Below are 16,935 nucleotides of genomic sequence, written 5' to 3'. Positions count from 1 at the left end.
GTAGTTTTGTTTATTGAAATAGTCTAAGTGAGTTGTCGTTTTAACATCTCCCGGGCGTTAGCCATATCCCTAAGGGCGTTGGCTAACTCCCGGCTTATGCTATTTCGTTGCGACATATTCACGTCGAACTAGCCGGCGCGGCGCGGGCGGGGCGCGCAATCCACTCATCGCGTCAGGTAAGACCAAAAGGGAAAAGCAGACAACGTCACCATATGAACAGACACATAGGACAGACACATAAGACACACTGCGTATGATTAGTGATAAGATGGATGGTCCTCTGCTGGGGAAACTCATGCAGAGGACTAAATCCCTTTTAGTAATTAAGTACTAACATAGTTTTTAAGTTTTTATTGTTACTAACACTAAAAATGGATTTTGTTGTCCGTTAACTAAATGAATTGAATTGATAGGGCCGACCGCCCTTTGCACTGGTACAGTAACACCTGCTTCTATCCTACGATGAGCATACGTACTTGTAAGGAGCTTCCCTGGTGACGCAGGACACCACGATGATGGCGGGCCCTTTGTGGCCGCAGATCTCGATGGTGGGGAACGAGCGCCGCTCGGGCGTGGAGTTCGCGCCCGGGATCGAGCCCGCCGACCGCCCTTCGCACTCGTATCTGAACCTGGGGAAATATCCAACTGTAAGTCACCAGAACCAAGCATAAAACGTCAGGACAGAAAAGAGTTTTCGTACGAATTTCTTCTTTCTTCAACGTTCGTATTTACCCCGTGTCATAATAATTCAGATAGTGGGTAGAGGTAGAGTGGTAGAGCAATATAGCTAGCACACATTGTGCGCTTGGCTGCGTTCAGCGCGGGTTGGTAGCTCGCCGAACGCCGCGTTCAACACGGCGCGGGCGTTCGACGAGCGTTAGCAGGGTACGCATTACTCCTGGTATAGTTCGGCGAAATGGACGTCGAAGTGATTGCTTGTTTGGCTCCTCCACCATCGCTATAAAAGACGACGCTGACGTCAGCAGATATCGCCGATGCGGCTTTTGTGGAAACACTCAGTTACCTGGTCCACTCTTGTCATTTGTAATGTGAATTAAAGTCATATTAAGTCAGCCAATTTTACGAGAAAATCTCTCTCTTACACTCTCTCTTTTTTATTGCACCACATTCTTGATAGAAAGAGCATAATGGATTACGAGATAAATGTTTTAGCAAATTATCCAGCAAAAGCGCAAGTTTGGATGTGTAGTGTACACCGAAATCGGGTTTCATAGTTCTTAAAACGCGGGTTACCAAAGCGCGCTTCAAAACATGTAATGTAATAACCGCTCTCAGTGGCGCGGGCGGTCCGGTGGCTGTGGCTGTGATAGCAATGTCATGTGTCACCGATAAACCAAACCATCGTAGAACGCGGGAGCGCTTGCGAGACGAGTAGAGGCCAAGCAAAAAATGCTCTTTATTAACTTGTTTTAATTAAGCCAAATCCATTAAAAATACCGATTTAATTAGTACATCGCGCGAATTATCCACTAAGCTACATTACGATTGAGTGTTGTGGTAGTACGTTAGACTAAGAGTATTGCTTTTAAATAATAAGTCAATAGGGTATGAGGGAAGGGGCTAGAAGACCTACCTACCTGCCTTTCATGATTCTAGGTCAACGGTCAAAAAAACTAAATGTGCAAACTAAATTAGACCACAACATTTAGGAACGAGTGATAGGTATTATTGCATGTTATCAGTATTAATTCATTAGCGACTATTTTACCTACTCTACGATCAGTATAATATAACAGGAAAACAATGACAGTCAAGTACTCAGTACTCATTTTATTACACTTATTGCGAGCTAGCATTTTTTGCTTCCTGTAGTTTTCTACACACACGCACGTTACAAAGGAAATATAATTCATCATTAATGACTGTTGTGTATTGGGTTCATTCATTAAAAAACGGTCAAGTGCGAGTCGGACTCGCACACGGAGGGTTCTGGACCCTCATACAAGAAATTATTCAATACACACTCTATGATCAACTCTCTACCTATTAGGTACGCACCCCGCTGACAGACAGACGGACAGAGGAGGCTTAGTAATAGGGCCCCATTGGCACCCTTTCGGTACGGAACCCTAAAAATACAGTGATGTTACTTTCACGGATCAGCAAGGTCCATTGCTTGGCAGGCGGTTAAAAGTTACGTTACAGAGCTTTGATTGTCAATACAATTAAAATGGGTTGCATTAAGTGGTTAAGAACTATCTATCAGATCTCACAGTAAAAATTGTGTACCTGACCTTCATCAAATGAAAAATATAACCAATGAATGAAAACGAAGAATGACCCGTAGCCTTAGTAAGAGTTTGGAAGTGTCGATAAGTCGATTTTTGAGTATCGAAAGTCACGCACCAAACAGATACAGTGAAATAAACCGGTAATGCTCTTATGTCATACTAATTCGACATTTGAAATCTATTGCCGTCGGATGTGTAAACTTGTCTTAATAATTCTTAGGCTTAGTAAAAGTTTTCACGTCTCAAAACGTTGACAGACTTCGAATACTGAAACAATATAACGCCCGAACAAAATAGACCAGGAGCTCTTTGATTTAAAATGAACATAAATTCTACATATTACTTCATATCATTAATTTTTCCACTATAGAGCTGGTTATAGTTATTTGGGTAAACTCGAGTCTTTAAACAAGACAATCAGACAGGCAGGTCCATTTTAATTTGACGTTATTGTTCCGATACTCGAAAATCATCGCTGGCTATAGATTTTTGGACGAGCAAGCCTTAAAACCATTTCAAAGTTAAAGTTTACGTCCATTTTTACATTGGCGTTTTTTTTTGTTTCAATACTAATCGACGCGACGTTGCCCAGACGTGCAAACTCGTGCTAAGCATACTGATACGTCATCGTCTGAGACCCACTGTCGGATAGGCACACTTCCAACATGACTAGGCGATAATGCTAGACAGAAATAAAAAACTCAATGCACTGTCACTTATCCAGTGGGTAGGTAAACATTACATTGTATGTACATTTGATTACTTTATATCATAGAAATATACTATGTACACTTATTGCGCAATAAGCATGAACTTGTTGAAATCATAAAACTTAAAATAACTAACTACAATTAGCTGTATGATGTTTTGAGACAATAGTGAGACTAGTTTAGCGTAGCTTTAGACTAGCGTAGCTTTTTTTAGGGTTGTGTACCCCAAGGGTGCCAATTGGACCCTATTACTGAGACTCCGCTGTCAGTCCGTCTGTCTGTCACCGGGCTGTATCTCGTGAACTATAATAGTTAGAGAGATAAAATTTTCACAGAATTTGTATTTTTATTGCCGCTAGATAACAACAAATACTGGTTAGTGTTTGTTGTGTTGTGTAGTGGTGGTATCTTTGGTCCCTTTTTTTGAGTTGTGCCACACATGACACAGTTTATTCCGGCGCTTATTCTTCTTGAGGTTTTTTGACTATAATGCTCAAGTATAAGCATAACCTAACCCGTGGGTATAACTGGTAATGTGTGGTACAGCTTTAACAAAACGTTTTTTCTTTCTGTCTTTCTTTGTATAACGATGATGATAGTACCTTAGGGCTTTCCCGGCGGGCTGCTCGACGATGCGCACGTAGGGCTGCCCCGGCAGCGGGGCGAGCTGGCGCGGCATCGCCTCGGCGCTCATGGGGCCCGCGCCGAACAACGGGTCCGCGCGCGAGATCGCGTCGACTGCACACACAGGGAGACAAAGTTCAACAAACAGTTCATATTTTAACTAGCTTTACGGTTTTGGGTTCCAAGCCTAAATTAACACAACACCAGCGTAGACAGAACCAATACAGAACGGCAACGGAATGTTGTTTAGACTAAGTATAGACTATAGCATTCCTAATATTCCATTTTACAAGCAATCTTCTTGTTCTTCTAGTGCCATCTCCTATCGAAGGTTGGCAATCATTAAGGCTAACTGGATTTTGTTCACCGCTGCTCTAAACAGTGACTTTATACTCATATTAAACCACTGGCGAAGGTTCTTAAGCCAGGATGTTCATATACGGCCAGGTCTACGTTTGCCTTTTATTATGAGCTGCAGCAGGTTACAAGCAATAGTTTAATTTGTTTAGTACCTTAGTACTTAATGATCTTAATAAATAAAATTATACTACATTGTAGTAGGTTAAGAGTATGAATGATTTGAGAAGCTCGAATAAAATTGCAACGAATTAGCGGTAATCGTCATCGGCATCGTAACGTTACTTAATTGATGACCTCACGATAACTATCGCCTCGTCACTCTCGTCATCAGCGATATGTTATCGTTAACATATCACTCTAATAAATAATTATCCAATAAAGATACACAAATAAACATAAATAATAAGGCAGCGACATACTTTTATTTAAATTACGGTAACTTCATCCATAATCTATTGTTCCATTAAAATTTATAGTCTACACTTCTACAGTATCTTTTTATTTATTTATTCAGATACAAATTAGCTCTTCACTGAAATCTCACCTGGTGGTAAGTGATGATGCAATCTAAGATGATGAAGTATGGCTAATGGCAGTTTTCATTAAACTCCTTTGGTTTCTACACGGCATCGTACCGCAAGACTCGCTTAGCGGCATGGCTTTGCCGGTAGGGTGGTAACTAGCCACAGTCAAAGCCTCCCACCAGACCAGACCAGAAATTTAGAAATTATAAAATTCAAACCGCCTTTACGGAATCGAACCCAGGACCTCCCGCTTGTAAGACCACAGCGCCGGAGAGGCCAAATGTGGGTAGAAAAAAGGATCTGGCACAACGGGCGGTCGAAGTACACCAAGCACCCAGGTCTGCCAGGCCTGGTGCCTGGAGGAGTGAAATTGCTTACGGTGGCGCATGCGGAGCGATTGTAGGTATACAAGGAAACGCATTGATCTTGCATCGAACCAAAGTCTCGCAATTACAATATCCGTATACGGGCCCACTTCACACCCTGTTCGGTAGTTTCTGATGCTGGGAAAAACCGAGAGTCAGTGAAAGTAAGACATCGGTCGCTAGAGCGGTGGTCGGTTATTTTGTATGTACACGTTGCCGTTATTTCGCAGTTTGACGACCTCTCTGGCCGTAGGTGGCCTTGTGAGTTTAAGATATCAACCCATCGCCGGCTCACTACTGAGTACGGGTCTTCTCTGAGAATGAGAACGACTTGCCCATAGTTCACCAGGTTCGCTGAGTGCGAATTAGCAGACTTCAAACACTTTTGAAAACATTATGGAGAACTGTCAGGCGTGCAGGTTTCCTCACGGTGTTTTCCTTCGCCGCTAAAGCAACGCACAATAGCTTCGAAAAGTTAGAGGCTTGGGATCGAACCCCCGAATACGAGACCAACATCTTAACCACCGCCTAGGACTATGACCTATACTAGCATAGGTCATAGGCCTTTGTAGCTAAAAGGGTTTACTAAATTTCGTCCTCATTTCAGATTAAATATAGACGGGGACCGCGGTTATGAAATTATTTTCCTATGTTTATTAGGTGTATCAAGAGAACTCCTACCATTATAGGATTAATAGCTCAGTAATAAGGAATACGAATATAGAGAGAGAGAGATTAGGTGTACATTGCATTGATTACAATTACAAGTGTTATTAACTTATTATGGAATGGTTATACCTAGCTTGTAATTGACCGTGGATGAATCAGGAAACCCCCTTAGTGAGGGGAAAACGCGACATAATCGTATACGTAATAGTGTTATACCTTAGCATTATATTATGGTATCGGTTTGGCGCGTAAATGTCAAATTAATTCATAAACCCGCGCCCACATAAGTAGCTTCGAAGCGCTCTCGTTAAAACGTATTTTACGTTTATATAAGTAACGTAATAATACAATATACTATGTGTGTATATAATGATTAAACATAATACAGAAAATTCCTAATCCTAATAATATAAATGTGAATGTGGCTGTTTGGATGTTTGTTACTCAATCACGCAAAACAGCTGGACGGATTTGGATGAAATTTAGAATGGAGATAGATTATACCCTGGATTAACACATAGGGTACTTTTTATCCCGGAAAATCAAAGAGTTCCCGCGGGATTTTGAAAAACGTAAATCCACGCGGACGAAGTCGCGGGCATCGGCTAGTACTACAATAAAACTTAAAGTTAGCCTTGAAATGTCTCGTAATTTTTTTTAAGCAACCTATGTAGGTACTAGGAATTATTTATATGTCTACGTATACGGTTAACGGTACGTACGTAACGTCTCTGCACGAAAATTTATATCAGCCTAATACCCACTTATACTTACGTATTTATTGCTACAAAAAACTTGTTACAAGTTTTTGATTGTCATTCTGGTTACACCAAAACAATACGCATGTAAGTATCTTCTTATGGGTATAAGGCGTAGTCCAGACAGCGATTTTATTCGCGCGAATTATTTTCCGCGTACGGAATTTCACCTAGCACGCGAAGTGCGAATGCGGCGAGCGTCATACAACTCCATACTGCACAAAATATTCGCGCGAAGTTAACTTGCACCGCACCACGGTAATAGTACGTGACCGCACCGCGTGTGTATCAAATCACAGATTATTACCCCGCGCGAATTTTTCGCAAGTGCGGGTATCACCTTTGTATTACTAGATGATGCCCGCGACTTCGTCCGCGTGGATTTATGATATTAAAAATCCCGTGGGAACCCTTTCATTTTCCGGGATGAAAAGTAGCCTATATCGATTTTCGGGATGCAAGAAGCTACCTTTATCTACCTATACCAAATTTCATATAAATCAGTTAAACGGATGGGGTCTTTCAGAATCACGTGGGAACCGGAATAAAAAGTAGCCTATGTCCGTCCCCGGGATGTAAGCTAACTCCGTACCTTTCATCAAAATCGGTTAACTGTGGGGCCGTGAAAAGCTAGCAGACAGACAGACAGACGCATTTTCACATTATAATATTAATTATGGATGATTGCAAGTGTTACAGAATTGTAGGAAAAAAAATCGCGCGATTTTTATTCGCTTGTTCCAAGTTACCAGATATAGATAACTTCGTAAACAAAATCTACTATCGATAAAACTGGATAAACCGCTTTTCATAGGTAACTTAATAATTACTATTAATAACTTATTAATAAATAACAATAAATTCGTTATCAGAACGTGTTTTGTCGACGCGACGCGCTACTCTGCTCGACAGATTTTATCAGCTGCCTCGATCACTCAGAACATACCTACTGTTTTAACTTTTAAGTGTTATGTTTATTGCTTGCATAGATATCTATCCATGTTCTATTACACAGAATTAGCAATATAACTATCTACCTATAAAGCTGTGATAGCCTAGTGGTTAAGACGTCCGCTTCAAAATCGGAGGTCAGGGGTTCGATTCCGGGCACGCACCTCTATATTTTCAGAGTTATAATATGTGCGTTTTTAAGTAAATAAATATCACTTCTTTAACTATTAATTACTTTACTATAAATATATTAACTATTAATATAAAAATTATTCCGCATTAAAAAAAATAACAATCTGTTTTAGAATGAACAGGTAAAACTCTTTCACATGATACCCCACTTGGTACCTTACTTTGAAAATTGAAACACATTTTTTTTTAAATAATTGATGTAACCACAAATACACGGTTTTCAGATTTATTCCTTTACTTGTGCTAAAAGATAAGTACCTAAATTAAAACGTGCTTCAATTTTCAAAGAGTGGAGTATCATAATACATACGTACTACGTACAGTCTAAAACAGACTGTTGGAAAAATACCCGAGTATGGAACCCTCAGTGCGCGAGTCTGACTCGCACTTGGCCGGTTTTTACAAGCACTAAGCTAAAAGATGCATTCCTATATTCAAGTGTTTTAAATGAATAATTTTTATCCCGAAGTTCCCACGGGAACGAAAAGTTCCAGACTGCGCGACAGCGAAGCGTGGCCTGATTTAGTCTACTACACAATAGGTAGGTGCAAGTCGTAATAAAAAAAAAATACGACCACCAAAAAACGAACTAATAAGTTAAAAATTTCACATTTGAATTCAACATGACGCCATACAGCCGCCATATTGAATTAAAAAAAATTATAGCCAGTACCACTCGGGATGATGTCGATGATTCTAACGATACCTCATACATACGAATCTATTCCGGCGTTTAGAAGTTATGATGGAATAAAGAAACTCACATATCTACATACTGAACCCTGAAAAATTACTCCTTTTCTGGGCAGTCATGTAATGAAAGGAGAAACTGACGGGAGGGTCGGGATGGATCAGCTAGTTTATTATGTAAATCTATGGGGTGCATTTAACGTGTCCGTGGTACGTGGTGGTAATAATGGAATACTCACTGACATCGCTAATATTCAGGTTGGCGGGCTGTTCGCCGTCATTCCGCTCTACCGGCAGAGCGCCCTCTGCGAACAAACACCGAGACCTGATCAAATGATCACCTGATCTAAACGTGCACCACAACACCAAGATCTGATCTAACGTGCGCCACTACGACTACCTACACTACAGCAAACACCGAGACCTGATCAAATGATCACCTGATCAAACGTGATCATCTGATCTAAACGTGCGCTACTACGACTATCTACAGTTATACAGCAAACACCGAGACCTGATCAAATGATCACCTCATCTATACGTGCACCACAACAACAAGATCTGATCTAAACGTGCGCTACTACGACTATCTACAGTTATACAGCAAACACCGAGACCTGATCAAGTGATCACCTCATCTATACGTGCATCGCTACCATCATCTCCATAGAATTGCTAGCGAATCGCGACATGTCACACTCACACCTTAACAGTAGAGTAAAAAGCACATTACTGCCTCTAGGTTTGCTAATCCCCAAGTCAGTCGGGGTAGTACATTGGTCGGGAGACTTATTCAAAAGTCTACGACTACCACAGCCAACACCGAGGCCTGATTCAAACGTGCGCTACTACGACTACCTACTCCAGCAAACACAGAGATATGATCAACTGATCACCTGGTCAAACGTGCACTACGACTACCACAGCCAACACCAAGAAATGATCTAAGCGTGCTCTACTACGACTACCTACTAAACAATCACAGAGACCTGATCAAATGATCACCTGATCTAGACGTGCACTACAACTTCCACAGCCAACACCGAGACATGATCTAAGCGTGCTCTACTACGACTACCTTCAGTTACAGAGACGGGATCAAACGATCGCCTGATCCAAACGTGCACTACGCTACCACAACTAACACCGAGACCTGATGTAAACGTGCGCTACTACGATACCTACTACAGCAAACACAGATACCTGATCAAACGTGCACTACGACTGCCACAGCCAACACCAAGACATGATCTAAGCGTGCGCTACTACGACTACCTACTACAGTAAACACATAGACCTGATCAAATGATCACCTGATCTAAACATGCACCACTACCATCATCTCCATAGAATTGCGAGCGAATCGCGACGTGTCACACTCACACCTTAACAATAGAGTAAAGAGCACATTACTGCCTCTAGGTTTGCTAATCCCCAAGTCAGTCGGGGTAGTACATTGGTCGGGAGATTTTATTCAAAAGTCATACAGATCTGGCGAGACAAAAGTTTTAGAAAGTGCCGGCGCAGGCCAGAGCTTAGTTATAAAAGCTGAAAGTTTATCTGCGCATTGTGTTCAAAAGAGGGAGGAAAGATCAGCGACTAAGAAGTTTGGATCATAGTGGCTTTGGGAAATAACTGGTAACAAAGGTGTAAAAAAATCTTACGTCAGAGTAGTCTATTTTTTTTAATATTTTCTTTGGAATAGTATTAGAAATCACGTCATGCATTGCCAGACACTGTGTTGTGGCAACCCCCTGCCAGACGCCCTTAAAAGTTAATAAACTGTTGAAGTCTGGTGTGTCAAAAAATAAGTAATAATAAAAAAATAAGTAAAAATAAATTAATGAAAGTAATTAGTATTTTTACTATTTCCAAAGTAAGATACCAAGTGGGGTGGGTATGCATAAGTTTTTCATTTATCGTGCAAAATGTCGAAAAAATACCCGAGCATCTCGATGCGCGATTCTGACTCGCTCTTGGCCGGTTTTTGTACGGAAACAAAAGATCGCGATGGAGTTGCTAAAAAATAAAAAGATAGGGAATATCCCTAGAAGATATAAAAACGCTTCGTGTTATGCTATTGTATATGTGTACATATTATAGAAGGTTCAATCCTTAAAAGAATTTATCATTGCATTATTTGTATTCATTTATATTTATGTAACTTGAAAATATTTCAATAATACTTAAAGCTAGCCTTATATAATTACTGTACAAATGCCCACATGGTATGGTGCCAAGAATATTGGCTGCATTTGCGCACTGGACAGCTTTAAGTAACTATAAGTAAATATAAAATTCCTTTTCATTAAAAACATATTGAATAACTTTAATCAAGTAATGAAGTAAATGTTTATTCTTTAAATAAATAAAAAATATTCACAGATCAACAGCCTTTGTAGCTATGTTCCCAGGTTACTCTGTGTATGTGTGCAATAAAGATTTAAAAAAATTACCTGCACAGATGAATCCTCCCAAAAATATCGTCATTATTAGTTAATTAAATTAGATAGTTAGATAAAACTGAGTCAAACTTTTAACTACCAATTTAACACTCAATTAAGTAATTAGCTCATTTTCATAATTTTATGATTTTAACTAAAATAAAAATAATATTGCACTCTGAACTTATCTGCTTGAAGCTGTGCGAACTACTGGAATGGGATGCATAGCTGTGCTATAATTTGGACCCTTATCTATTGTGGTTACGTCACTTTGCAGAAAACCCATTTTATAATGATAATACAGCAATTTTTCAGCTCTTATTAATTTTGCTATATATTTTATTAATAGTTTATATTGTAAACAATCTTCATAGTTCACGAAATACCTAAAATAAAACCCAGAGGTCAATCTGTACACTTTGATAACGCTCGGGAAAATTGAACAAGTGTAAATTAAAAATTTATAACACCCCCGACAAGTAAAGGTTACAGTAACTAGAAAAGAGCTGATAACTTTCAAACGGCTAAACCGGTTTTCCTGGATTATAGCTAAGAACACTCTCGATCAAGCCACCTTTCAAACAAAAAAACTAAATTAAAATCGGTTCATTAGTTTAGGCGCTACGGTGCCACAGACAGATACACAGATACACAGACACACAGATACACAGATACACACGTCAAACTTATAACACCCCTCTTTTTGGGTCGGGGGTTAAAAACTTAAATGTAATCAACGTAGTAAAACTGGACTTATAAAAGTAGGAAAAGAAAATGAAATAATAAATGAAATTGAAATTTGGTACAAAGGCAGGTCTTGTGGCACAAGTGAGGGAAAAAATCCATATCACCTTAGTTTGAATGTTGATTGCACATCATAAAACTACAAGGTACAGCTGCTGTACTCGGTAAGAAGGAATGCACATCTAACTTTAAATAGAGAATTATCACCACTATATCGTACAAATTTAACAATTTCGACCATCAAAAGGAGTACAATTGTACCTACTTTGAATAAATGATTTTGACTTTGATTTCGGCTTCCTCTCTGTCACTCATACTTGTGACGTCTTATCGGTCTCAACGATAGACAACGCTTTACAAAACCTTATCTCTTTCTAAAGTTCGAATAGGCGTAAAATAAACAATCGTTATTAATTTTGTTAAATATCATAATTATGTATATTAAGAAGTTAAATAGTAAATTTTCCATTTGTACCTGGATTTGGAATAAATTAACATTATTATTGCCCGTATTTCCCTTATGATAAAGTATCATGCTGGTAGAAATACCTGAAGCACGATTACGGTATTTTGTATATGTACGAGCTTAAGGGCGTTTACACACTCTTAGGTATTTGTATGGTATCTAACGCACTAGATCCGACTTCCGTCATCCGATTTCTCTACGTTATCCGTGAGAATATCTTAGATGTACCTCGGATTCAATTCGGACATAATATGACGTAGATATATTACCTCAAAGATGTCTATTAAACAGATTGGATTTGGATTAGAGATCGGATTAGTGCCTACGTAAGCAATATCCGAATTCGGTCTGAGTATATCATATATTTGTATTTTCATGGACCTGGATTGGATGAGTGTGTAACCGCTCTAAGAAAAGTTAATTCCTAGTGCACTCCAAATAAATGAATAATAACTAATAAGTTACTAATGAAGATTTCTGTGGTAAGAATATTAACCAACCAAACTTATTTAATTGCTTAAATAAGTATTACATTAATAATTTGACGAAAACTAAGTAGGCTAAGTTAAGTTAATCAGTTGGGATTAGGGAAGTTGTGATTGGCTGAATTTACGGTATTCTTGTAGCAACCATGCATTTCAGCCAATAGTGAAAGAATGTCTGCCAATCAGAGTTAACTGCAATTTTATCATATTGTAGTTGTCATTTTACCCCAATCGATTACTATTATTAAATGATAAATATATATAATTAATACCAAAGAAACTGATAACTAACAGTGAATAATTATGTCGCCATCTAACTGCTGTATGAATGTGTAATAATAGATTCTGGCAATGTAGGTGAACAGACAGACAGACATACATCCAATAAATGGTCTAGATTTGTCACTGCCAGTAACTAATAAAACAATGAATAATTAATTAATACTGTAACAACTAACACCTAGTAGTTAATAATAACCAGATAGGTGGTAAAGGTGGTTAGGATGTCCACCTCCTAATTTGAGGTCGAGGGTTCGAACCCGGGCATGCACCTTTAACTTTTCAGAGTTATGCGTGTTTTAAGTAATAAATGTCACTTGCTTTAATGGTGAAGGAAAATGTCGTGAGGAAATCTGCATACCTGAGAGTTCTCCATAGAAGTCTATCAATCCCCCATTGGCCAGCATGGTAGACTATGATCAAACCCTTCTCACTGAGAGGAGACCCGTGCTCTGTAGGGCGCCGGCGATGGGTTGATCATGATTAGGTGGCAATAATGCAGCTAATCCTTAAACTTTACTAAGTTTTCTTCTCAGTACACCCGCTTTCTGGACCAGTAGTAAGGTCTTGACGTAATCACCAATCATAAGAGCCTTTGATCATAATCATCAATTACCAGTCCACTACTGAGCACGGGTCTCCTCTTTGAGGGTCTCATGAAAACCTCTTAAGTTACATCATCATCATGATGATCAACCCCTTGATGGCCCACTATGGGTCTCTTTTCAGCTTGAGAAGGCTTAAGTCCACCACTCTGGCCTGTGAATTAGCAGACTTCACATTATGGAGAACTCTCAGGTATGCTGGTTTCCTCACTATATACCTTCAGTGTTAAAGTAAGTCTTATTTAATTGCTTAAAATGCACATTTAACCCCAAAACTGCAATGCACTGCAGTGAATTTGTATATTTTGTAGTCATAATTGTATGGAAGTTGTTGGTGTAAATAAATTAAAAAAAAAGCTTGGAGGTGCGTGCCTGGGATCAAACCCCCAGTGATAGCCTAGTGGCACCATTCTCTAAACAAAGTGGCACTGACTTTAGCCTATCAAATCGCTTTCAAATACTACCTGACTCTGATGATGCATACAAGACACAAGTAAAGACACATTTGAATCCCACACGGATTGATTTAGAAAGCATAATATGGGACTTCATCTGTGTTGGTGTTAGCTGGCGGGCATGCTCTGCCTTTTTGGAAGTGTTTTTTTTTTTGTTAAAACTGACTGAAAAGCGCTTCAAGGGGGTGCCGTGTGTATGTCGGCGAGCGCCGGCACAGACGGGGTCCATACTTGTATAGTTTAACTAACTTGTAACAAATAACTACAAACTTGACATTGGCTAATCTTTGTAAAGCCAGACATGAGAGAAAAAAAAAGCATAATATGATTGAATAGATGGACTGCCTGAATAACTAGTTCAATTCCAACTCTATTGTGGTACAAACATTTTTAAAACTTGCTGTCCCGCCACAGCTTCACTCAAGTGGAATTTCTAAAATCAGTGAAGGAGTTGAATTTTCAAACACCCTGAAACATGTACCTATTTCTTCATATTTTACCAAAAGCTCAAATACAAGCAAGTAAAGAACATTCAGTCAGTAAAAATTATTGTGACTACGTGACTAAAGACAAACAGAAGTTTTATAATACAGGAGTTCTCAGCATATTTTTAGTTTTAAGTATATTTGTTTGAATGTTTATTCAGTCAAGAATTTATACTAAGTATTATAACTACTAAGTAGTGATACTAAATTTCATCAAAATTGGTTCATCGCTTGAGCTATGAATAAGTTACGGGCAGACACTTTCGTATTTATTATATCAATGTATACTAAAATACTTTATATTAAGTAAACTAGGTATGATCAAACACTTATACATAAGAACATAAGTATGTAGTTGTATATCTGTTGTAGATAAGTAACTTAACAAAAACAACAATTATAGAAATTAACTGTATGCAGAAGCATTTACTTAACTACTAATTACTACTAAGCATATTGACACCATGCATTCATTTTCAAAGCAAACACAATAGAAATTTTTACCATAGGAAGAATAACTAATATCAGCAGCTCTGGCATAATATAACATCTACCTCAATGACTTGTACCACATGTTTCCCTCAGTCCTCATTGTTTTTTTAATTCAAGAAAAGCTTAGCCTTAAGGAAAATCATACCTAATAGATAGAAAGTCTGCAGGGTATCATAGCTCGGTAGCATTACAAATACCAACTCCAAAAACTCAGAGATGTAGTACTATCCATATTTTACCTAGGTACTCATAGTTTAAAGACTAGTTAAAGTTTATTTCTAGATAATTCAATTAAAGTGCTGCTGTACCTGGCGGCTAAAAGTATTTGCTCGGAACTGATATTGGTATTGGTGATGATCACAATGGTTAGGAGACAGTTGAAGTGATACAAGGACCTGCATAGCTCCAAAGAAGAAGCAAAAGGAGGATGGACAGAGGCAACAATAAATAGATTTTGTGTCTGAATATCTTTTTACATTCAGAGTAACTATTTCTATCATAACTAATAAGTATCAGTAAAAGATTTATTTTGACTTCCATCTAGTTAAATAGCAATAACTAAACGCAGAAACTTTCCTTGGACGTTGGTGCGGCTAGGTTTTAGGATATTTTTAGAAACCCACACATACAGCTGAGTAACAGGCTGAGAATGATGCTAATATTTACAGTACTGCTACTGGCTGGAAATGTACTACTGAGGCCTAGCTACTGAAATACTTAGCATAGTGGGATTAGAACAAAGTAAGTGCAAAGTGCCAGGCGCGGGTGAAGAATGTCAGGCAAGAACTAACAGACATGCAGGTTCTTACACAGCAGTTGTTCAGTACCTCCGCTGATGTCCATCGCACGTTCCTACGAACGTAGCTCCTCCGGACACCTCACTGCGGTGCCTCCGTTACACACATTAGTTATAACGTCATTTCACTACCCGATTTGCACTAAACCGATTTCGAGCCCTGGAATCGAACTTTGGACGCACCAAACGAAACTATTCTCATAAACACGCACGGTCGAGTTTGCAATACGTAAACTAAAGACGTACCTCCTCGAGCATGATCCTATAATAACTGTCTCTTCATTCGTCCAAGGAACTAGTTATCAAGGTCTCGTCTCGAACTCAGCATGCACGCTTCCAAGAATTAAGAAACAGGTTATCTCGAATGCGACTTTGTTATTATAACACACTGATCACAGCGCGGGCTCGAGTATCACAACCGATAACGCACAATTTTGCAAATTATAAATAACTTGCTACGAAACGATCGTCTGAAGTTACATACAACTTTTGCGAAGTGAACGATAATTTGATAACACACGTCTATGTGCAATCGAGGAAAACGTCACACTACTGCCGTTTGTTATGATTGGCTACCGAGGTCACAAGGTGCGTGCGACGTGGGCGGACGACGCATGCGCGCGCCGCGCGCCATTTTTTAAACTTTTCTGTTTCAAGAAAAAGTGGAAAATAATAAACTACATAATAAAATTATGATGTAACTAAATTTAAACAATACTTATATTACGTTTAATGTTTTAGCAAGCACGCACAGTAGCGATTTAATAGAAAATAAATTGTAATAAAACATATTTTTTTTCTCTTGTCTGGCTTTACAAAGATTAGCCAATGTCAAGTTTGTAGCTATGTATATACAAGTTAGGGAAACTAAAGTATGGACTTCGTCTGTGCCGGCGCACGCCGACATACGGGCGGCGCCCCTTTAGAGCGCTTCCCAGTCAGTTCCAGCATGGTTCCAGCACCAAAAAACACCAGTGAAACCAATGACTTTATAGAAAATCATTGAGTGAAACACAAAAACCGGCCACTTTTAACAAAAAAAACACTCCAAAAAAGCAAAACACGCGCGCCAGCAAACGCTAACACAGACGAAGTCCTGTGTAAAAACTTAATCATAATTTTCTTTTCCCGCCTTTTTCCTGTGATTTTTATAATCGGATGGATTTCGGTTTTTTTTTTATTAAAACCATTACTTTACTCTATGATTGAAACTTTCCGTAGCAGAAGACGGCAAATGTGCAGCAGCAAAGGTAATAAAACTATTGAAAATGAAAATAGGAATTATTTAACAAATTGTCCTTCAGTGACTAAAAATACTTTTAACAATTTATGAAAGGGGTACTTTTTAGTAAAACTATTGAATCCAGCAGAAATGTACGTTCAATAATAAATTTTTATCTTGCGTAGGTTGAACGTATTCCCGACCATGAGTCAGAAGGCTTCATAGGATATTTCAGAGCGTGGGTGTTCAATTTCAGCGTATTTCGGTAACTAGATTTCGGAGTATGACTCATCGCGTTAAACCTATTTATGAACCATACTAAGTATAAGTATAATATAACCATATAATACTAAGTATAACCATACTA

At 38.8% G+C, this 16,935-nt stretch overlaps 1 protein-coding gene across 8 annotated transcripts in view; it reads right to left on the bottom strand.

Annotated features, from left to right (window-relative positions):
* The window catches only part of LOC123869380 (embryonic polarity protein dorsal), a 34,248-nt gene extending 18,304 nt beyond the window's left edge, over positions 1-15,944 (bottom strand). For 2 of the 8 annotated variants that reach the window (XR_006796881.1, XM_045912278.1), the window contains exons 1-4: positions 15,378-15,914; positions 8,335-8,400; positions 3,565-3,700; positions 477-629 (exon numbers count right to left, since the gene is read on the bottom strand). Coding sequence is in view for 7 of the 8 variants with exons in the window: in XM_045912278.1 (XP_045768234.1) it covers positions 477-629; positions 3,565-3,700; positions 8,335-8,400; positions 15,378-15,393 (371 nt within the window). In the remaining variant the exon portion in view is untranslated. Of the gene's footprint in view, positions 1-476; positions 630-3,564; positions 3,701-8,334; positions 8,401-15,359 lie in introns of all 8 variants that reach the window. The other 6 variants (XM_045912274.1, XM_045912271.1, XM_045912276.1 and 3 more) reach the window with 6 other exon arrangements.
* Positions 15,945-16,935: the final 991 nt, after the last annotated feature.

This window comes from Maniola jurtina, chromosome 11 (assembly GCF_905333055.1).
Source record: "Maniola jurtina chromosome 11, ilManJurt1.1, whole genome shotgun sequence".
NCBI classification, from domain to species: domain Eukaryota; kingdom Metazoa; phylum Arthropoda; class Insecta; order Lepidoptera; family Nymphalidae; genus Maniola; species Maniola jurtina.
Note: the sequence above shows the minus strand (reverse complement) of the source record. Positions and strands in the feature narration are given on the sequence as shown.